The sequence below is a fragment of the Colossoma macropomum genome, unplaced genomic scaffold (assembly GCF_904425465.1).
Source record: "Colossoma macropomum unplaced genomic scaffold, Colossoma_macropomum, whole genome shotgun sequence".
In the NCBI taxonomy this organism is placed as follows: domain Eukaryota; kingdom Metazoa; phylum Chordata; class Actinopteri; order Characiformes; family Serrasalmidae; genus Colossoma; species Colossoma macropomum.
The window spans coordinates 27,216,954-27,225,538 of record NW_023494790.1 but is presented as its reverse complement, the minus strand read 5'-3'; the positions used below and the strand labels follow the sequence as shown (position 1 = coordinate 27,225,538).

Here is an 8,585-nt window from a genome sequence, read left to right as displayed (position 1 = left end):
TAATCTCTTATTATTATTGATACACACACACAGAGACGATGGTTGTCTCCACCAATCAGAGAGCAGCTCCGCTCCTACAAGTCAAACCTGTCACATCCTGCATGAGAGCAGGCAGTGACACAGCGCCGTCCTGTAGGGGGCGATGTTGACCTGCTGTGAGCTCAATGGCTTTGGTCATTCATTGCACTGAGTTTTTGTGCCAGTGAAAGAAATCAAAGCTGTATTTTCTGACCGCTTGGTTCCCATTTCCTACACCCCCTGACAAGTGCTTCAGCTTAAAGAGGATTTCCACTATTTTTCAAAATTTCTGAATTATTCAGTGGTTGGGATGTAAACGGATTCATTCAGACTGGTGTGATGTGAAGTGGTTTACTGTAGAGAAACTTACAGACTGATTTACTTACAGTGGTGGTGATAGGGACCTGGGTTCGCCATGTCTACAACACAAATATAGCGATTTTATTTACTATTCAAATCCACCAGTGAACCTACACGACTTGTACATTTGTATATGCAGCGTTGATGATAGTCATAAATATGAAAAGTTTTCTTTGGAGACTATTTTTCCTCACAACGCCACCCGTCCGCCTGGAACGGATTAAAATAAATGGATTAAAATACAACGCCTCATCACAAAACTACTGTAAAAGTGTCAGGCAGCATTTCATGTAATAACTTCCTGTGAGGGAGCTTTTAGAGGCGGACGTCTGGTTCCCATCACCACCACTGTGAAGAAGTCTGACTGTGTTTAGAGTTTAGAGCGGAGCATTTCACACCAAAATGCCAATTATGTAGAATGTTCTTTTTGAAAAAATGGGTGGAGTTCCCCTTTAAATGTGGACCTGATGACAAATTAATGTCTAGCCCAACGCAGAGAAAGCTTACAGACAAAAACGACAAGAAGTCGAATCTGCAGGCATCGTTATCCATCAGAACTTATTCTAAATTTACGTCCAATATCTGTGTTTAACTGTCCTCATCGTCCTTTTCTTTTAACTGCTTTTAGCTACAGACAGATCTGCTTAATCCCGATAAACAAATGTCGAAATATGAACGTTTCTCCAACAAATCGTATATTCTTAAAAACAGATTTACTTTATTATGTTTCTGGGCGGTGATTCTGAGTTTTACATTGAAACGAACAAATTTACAAGTTAAAACTGGGCATAAAGTCACCGCCCAGTTTCGTGAACGCGCACCGAGCCGCGCGCGCTCCCGCGAGTGATGGATCCATGAAGTTGTTAGTACAAAAATGGCTGATTTCCTGCCCTCCCGGACGGCTTTAGTTTGTATCCCCGCTTGTTTTCTCTCCAGCAACGAGGTCGAGCAACAGAGAAAGTCCAAAGAGATAGACAGATGTATTTCTCGGGAGAAGACGTTTGTGAAGCGGCTGGTGAAGATTTTACTTCTGGGAGCGGGCGAAAGTGGCAAGTCAACTTTCCTCAAACAAATGCGCATAATTCATGGGCAGGACTTCGATCAGCGGGCCAAAGAAGAGTTCCGGGCTACAATCTACAGCAATGTTATCAAAGGTACTTCACTTTCTGCTGCCGAAAACGCGTGTTTGTCGATTACTGAAACAATCGAGTCAACGTCCTGTACTTGTTTCAAAGTGAAAGTGATTTCGTGAACTAACCTCGGCCGATAAGTTTCGATAAGACTTGAAGAGCTCTGTGAATCTGGCGTTAGCTCGCGTTAGAGCTACGCTCACAGTACACGGAGCGAGCGCCGCGCCTATGGACTTTCAGACAAAACGTTGAAATAAGACGGTTCCTTCGAGGCCGTCGTGCTGCCTGTGGTGGCCTGTATGAGTTTTATTGAGCCGTGGGCACAGTGAATCACACCTAGGGTGGGAGCAGGGCGTTCTAGGGCTCGGCAAACTCTGACTTAAGTTGACAAAACTCAGCTTCAGCTTGTGTTTGTTTGGTTTCTCGCACTACTCTTAGCAATCCGTGCTATCTGTAGCATAGATCTGTATGTAGCAAGGCTGTCTAAGCCTCTGTTCCTGTACCTGCTTTTGCTCGTATCAATGCGCGGTGTAGTAATAAAGCGTATTTTGTGCTGAATTGTAAATCTGACATGACCTCTGTTAATTGGGTATAGTTGTACCACGTGTTTACTCATGAATACCTGCTTTTCCAACTTATCCAACGTTGTGTGAAGGATTTAACAGGTTATCAGTCTCTCTTATCTCACTGGAATTTCCTTGTTTGGGTTTGTCTTCCAGGAGTGCGGGTCCTCGTGGATGCCAGAGAAAAGCTGCACATCCCTTGGGGAGACCCTTCTAACCAGGCCCATGGAGAAGTCATGATGGGCTTTGACACCCGCTCGTCCATGATGGCCCAGGGAATAGTAGAGACCAAAGTCTTTCTCCATTATCTGCCATCGATCCGCGGCCCTGTGGGCTGACAGCGGGATCCAGTCTGCTTATGACAGGAGGAGAGAGTTTCAGCTGGTGAGTCTGAAACCACCTACGTTGGTCGTCCTAATCTGTAGAGTCATACGTCAAACTCCTCCTGTGTGTCTTTGTTTTGATTTTTTTTTTTCATGGTTTTCAGCCAACATTGAATCTGAATGTCTTGTGTGAAGTCCCCTTTTTCATTGTGATGGGTGGGACGATACAAATGTTTCTTTTGTGATACCAATTCTAATTTTAAAACGTGTGGTCCGAAAGAACTGTCCACACACACTGTTTGTGTAGCTTGTTTAACAGAGTTTGTGGGGTGGTGGGGGTGGCGTTCCCAGTTTAAGAATGTTGATCTGTTTAATCGCCTTGTACTGGTCAGTGTTGTGGGTAAGACAAGGAAAAACCTTTTGCTCAGAACATTTGGTGCTGTAATATAGGCACACAGTTAGATCTCTGGTCTCATATGAAGCCACATGTTGGCCACTTTTATTTCTTCCATTCTCTGGGATGGAATGTAAGAATTAGTATTAGCATAAAAGATAAAATTCAAGACCCTTATATATTCCAGATATATCACAGTGTCATGGTATCAGATGCGAACTTTTAAGTTTGTAATGATGAAGTTAATAAACTCATTCCTCCAGAGCACTGCTAACAGAATGCCTTAGAAACCTGGCAGGGCTTATTTTGGATGTTTTTGTTCTGCTTCATCAAAGGGAATCTTACGCAGTATTATTACACCGTTGCCCATACGTGGCAGACTGGGGTTCGATTCCCCACCCAGGTGAAACACACCACGCAATACCAATAAGAGTCTATGGGTAATACTCTCAATGCTGTATTTGCCTTTTTTCTGTAACATGATTAAATTGTAAGTTGCTCAGGATAAGAATATCTGCGTTAAATATGTACGTTAAATACAGCTAAAACCAATAAGCAGCATTGATGTGATGTCAGTATGAGTGTACTAGATTCTTTAAAAAAAGATGGTTCTCTGAGATCTTTAGTAAAGAAAATGAATATTTATGGTTCCATATAGGACAAAGAATCCTTTACATCATGAAAGTGTTTTTCAGATTGAAGGAAAATTTGTTGTCTACAGTTCAGTTTAGAACTCCTTTGAAAAGGATTCTATATAGGATCAACAGAACCTTTTCAAAAAGGTTGTGTTGATCCATCTACAGCACATTCTGTATCAATCTGAAGAATGCAAAGAACCCTTTGCGCATGCAGAGGATTCTTTAAGTGTTCATGGTTCCATATAGAACCATTTTCTTTACTAAAGAACCATCTTTTTTAAGACTACCGTACATATAACATATTGCCCAGCTCTGCTCAGACCATTATTTAAAATACCACCATGTAAAGGACTCACTCTTGGACTATGATACCTTCATGCACAAGAGTCCATCAACTTCATGGGCATTTTGTCTAATCTAATGACTAAAGTCACCCATCAATAAAGTGGGTGTGAATGACACTAATATCTGATGCAATTTTAATTCATGTTTAGAAGATTTGACGGTCAGAGGCTCCCTTCCGAGCTATTTACTGGGATTGTCAAGAGGTTTATGTTGGTATTACAGTTTATTTAGATTTTACAGATTTAAAAACTTAAAATTCTTTTAGTCTGATAAATAGTATTTTATTTCCTCTACAACAGTCTTCAGTGTCAAGAGTCAGCATGTGGAGTCTTCCAACAGAAAGTGAAACTCTTGTCATGTGGTCACAGAAATGTCCCTGTTCCTTCTTTCCTGTTGTGTTTTTCTTTATCAATTTTTGCTTTTTTGTTGTTTTCTTCTAAAGTGAGGAAACATAAAATTAGTTTAGTTGAATTGTACTTTCCAGTCTATCACTTTCATGTCTGAAAAGTAGTCCACTCATTGCTTTGCCTCTCAAGGTTTAAGGAATGCTTCTAGAACATGATTTTTTACTTGCACTAAATGAAAGCTACTGAGAGAGAGTTAAAACTGATCCTTGTTCTCTGTAATAAGGGATTGGAGGATTTATCGTTCAGGGTTTAGGACTGAGCTCTCGGGGACAAGGGTCGCAGCTTTTGTGCCTATAATAATTAGAAGTAGCTTGAAAACACCTCAGGAATCTGCATTGTGTTTGTGCATTTATAACTGATTTATGTCTGCAGCCAACATTTAACTTTGTATAAACGAACTGATTAGACTGTCTAACTACTAAATTCATTGCATATTCCAAGTAATTAAATAGTGATATTGGAATCATGTCAGTATTAGCAGACAGTAGCTTACAAAACATATTGTTATTGGGCAGATATTTAGATTTGGCAGATTATTTGGCTATGTTCTTCAGAAGAGTAGAATGTTTGGTTGGTGATGCTGGATAAAGTGTCTCCAGTTTATTCATTTTATTGTAACTCTGTACGAATAATTCCAAATGCTGATTAAAGTGGGTCTAGATACAGTTTGTTCCATAAATGTTTATGTATTGTGATTGGAAAAATATCTACATGAAAATTTTTGTATGAAAAACTTATGGATGTTTGTTATGCAAGTGCTGTAATTGCTCCATAGTTCATTTTCTTACTTTCTTTCCTTCTTACTGTGTCTGTAGGGTGAATCAGTTAAATATTTTCTGGACGATATGGACAGAATTGGGCAGCAGGTAATTACTTTTTCTTTCCTCACTAAATGCACTGTATTTAAAATGTGAAGAGAGAATGCATTTTTACAGTGGTCAGTATAAGTGTTAGTGCAATTTCAGCACTGATATCTGAGAAAATCATGAGAAATTAATTGATCTTTTTTCATTTTCTTCTTATTGTTAGGACTACTTGCCAACTCAGCAGGACATACTTCTGGCACGGAAGCCCACCAAGGGCATCCATGAGTATGACTTTGAGATCAAGAATGTTCCGTTTAAGATGGTGGATGTGGGCGGGCAGCGGTCAGAGCGCCGTCGATGGTTCGAGTGCTTTGACTGTGTCACTTCCGTCCTCTTCCTTGTCTCATCTAGCGAGTTTGATCAGGTTCTAATGGAGGACCGTCAAACCAACAGGCTTATGGAATCACTCAACATATTCGAGACCATCGTCAACAACCGTGTCTTTTCGAATGCATCGATCATTCTCTTTCTCAATAAGATGGACTTGCTGGAAGAGAAAGTGAAGATTGTGTCTATCAAAGACTATTTCCCTGAGTACACGGCAGATCCCCACGATCTGTCTGAAGTGAAGAAGTTCCTAGTGGAGTGCTTCCGCAGCAAGCGTCGTGAACAACAGAAACCCCTGTACTATCACTTCACCACTGCCATTAACACAGAGAACATCCGACTCGTCTTCCGTGATGTAAAGGACACTATCTTGCACGAAAATTTGAAACAGCTCATGTTGCAATGAGAGACGTGGGGCGTTGTTTATGATCAGTCCATTTTATTGAGTTTTGTTTGTTTGTTTGTTTGTTTTTTTGTTTTTGTTTTAATTTTTCCTTTCTTTCTGTTTTTGGCTTCTCTTTAACATGATCCATGATTTAGTAAAAGCCCTGAAATTAAAACCTGCCCAAAGCAGGTACATTTTGTTGCCACTGGGAGGTAAGACTACTTCACCAAGCTCCCCTTTTGTTTTTATAATTTTTTTAATTATTATTTTTTTAATAAGCTGTCTGTCAGACACATTCTCCATGTTCTGGTGCTCCAACCTGATCACTGCTGATTTTGCAGATGAACTCTCACTGATGTCCTGTGGATCGGTATGACGTATGGCTTTCTCCTATCCAGATAAGAGTTTTGGGGCGTATAACTCTAAAGACCTCTATTTCTCAATGTTGCTGTAGTTATTCATTGTTTATCTGTAGACATCAGGCCATCTACAATATACACAAGATTTTATTTTTTAGTAACTTTTTACTATAGGGCAGCGTTCGTAAGGCTACGTGACAACCCTCATAAGACCTTAATGACAACTGACAAACCTACATCAATATCGATAAACACTGTGTCAGCTGATGTCGACTGTTTTCTTTCTGATTTGGGGCTGTCACTCTCTGTGGTGAAATGACAGAGGATGTCACAGTAAAAGTGCTTATATGACATAGCTGGACAAGTCAGTGTGGTTAAAGAGGTCTTTAGGTAAAATGTTTAATTTTATAAATTTTACACAAATGTAAGTTGTTATGATGTGCAGGTCATTTCACCTGAATGTGTCGTGACACAGTGTCATTAAAAAAATAGGTGCTATGTCAAAGTGACAACAAAGTTGACAAAAGCAGCCTTTCTGATGGACGACGCTTACTGGAATAAGCATTTTTAAATATTTGTGTGGGTTTATAGGTTATGCAGCTTAATGAACACTGCCCTGCAGTACAGTTACTTAATTTAAGCACTGTTACAAAAATTATTTTGCTACTCTGCAGTTGTTTTAAACTAGTATTTAGGTAAAATGAAAAAAGTAACTTGGAAGATGAATTACAAGGAAGATGAATTAGTGACGACCTTTGTGAATAGCAGGCTAGTAAAATTAGCTTATATTGGTCATTGATGCCCCAAACAATATCTGTGCTTTTGAGAGAAGTGTGTTTGGAAGGTTCATATTTTATTTTTTGTAATTATTTTTATATTTTATTTACCCAAGTGGCTGGTGGACTGAACAGTTAGTCCCTTTTAAGTGTCTGGCTTTCATATTTGTGGAGCAGGCATGGACATGCCACAGAGCTAAGTGGTAAATGTAGCTGAACTATACATTCAGAGTCACACTCCAAATGCTAACTGACTAGCCTGGTTAACTGCTGAGACTCAGGACTGTAAATATGCATTGTAGACACATAATTGATGAGCACCCCTTAATGATTGCAATTTTTGGATTCGTTGAACAAATCATGGTGTTTGGTGACCCCACTCAGAACACCATATAATTGCACTTGAACGTGCATTATCCTAGTTAAGGTACCCGTGTATGTAATGCTGTTGTTTTTGTTATTATCAAAAGGGAAAAAATCTTTGTTATACAGAATGTATGTTGTACAGATCCCTTGTCTATAGTTTTGAATCATAGTCTGGCAGATTTTTCACTTTAATGTTTCCTTAAAAGTGAAATGTGACCAGCATTATCTATGAAACTTTCCTATGTTGGGTTATATATTAATTTACCAGAGTTAGATAAATATGTGTACATATGCAGTTATCATGTCAGATTTACTTCAAGAAACCAAATAACCTTATTGTCTTATGTTGTTGGCTTAAGTGGGCAGTTTTTCCTCAGGGTTTGTGGTGTGATTTTATTTTGGGAATGGGAGGAAGCATTTTTTGTTTTTTAATGTAGACCAAGACGTTCAGAAATTCACCTCATATGACCATTTACAGTACAACCTTGCATATTTTATGATTTTAAATCTTAGAGCTAGAGAGCAGATTTTTCTCAGTTCTCATCTCAGCTGGCAGTTTTGGGTAAAAACTGTGTCGCATGACAAAGTCCTTTACATCATCTGTTGACATATATGACTAGCTAAGAAATCTTGCTTGTTGAAGTGGCTTCTTGCTTGTGAATATGTGAAATGATTTTGACAGTGGTGTAAGCCTTACTGTAATTTTGAGTTAGAAGACTGTCATCACTTTAGCTAATTTACAGTGCTAAGCTGATTTCCTGAAGACTGGCACAGGGGTCTGTTTTCACGGTTTGCAAAAGAATTTGCTCAGTTTAGTCATAGCCCACAACTGTCACTTATGTTCTTTGTGTACAGTATCGATTTCATTGTTTTCAATCGCTTTTGTATAACTCCTTTTGGTCCATTAAATCTGACTATTTTACAGAGATACAAGACCTTTTGATCTTCTTGCCTTCCTTTTAGATGTATGTTTTAAATCTAAATCTACAGATTTCCCTGTAGAATTTGCTATTTCCAATAAGCTGGTTTTGCTCTAATGTAAAACTCTACATTAGAGGTTGTGAATTGTTACTGATAGTACTGAAATTTGTTCCATTACTCATCGCGAACACCATTGAAAACTTTTAGCTTTTTGCCAAATGATTCCATTTATTCTTATAAAGAGATTTACGCTTTGCCTTCCTCTACATTTGAAAAGAGAATAATGCTCTGAGCTTTAGTGGAAGAAAAAATAAAATGGAAAAACAAAATAAAACTTTCTGCACCCTTCAAGTGGTTCTTCGAAGGGTTTCTAGTAAAGGCAAAGGTTATAAATGGTCCTTTACATG

The 8,585-nt window shown here is 38.9% G+C and overlaps 1 protein-coding gene across 1 annotated transcript; it reads left to right on the top strand.

Moving 5' to 3' along the window:
* Positions 1-1,212: 1,212 nt before the first annotated feature.
* Positions 1,213-8,183, top strand: gna13a (guanine nucleotide binding protein (G protein), alpha 13a). The gene is given in 5 exon segments (XM_036572855.1): positions 1,213-1,532; positions 2,228-2,394; positions 2,396-2,455; positions 4,994-5,044; positions 5,208-8,183. Coding segments are annotated over 5 exon segments (1,128 nt in total). The 5' UTR covers positions 1,213-1,252; the 3' UTR covers positions 5,778-8,183.
* Positions 8,184-8,585: the final 402 nt, after the last annotated feature.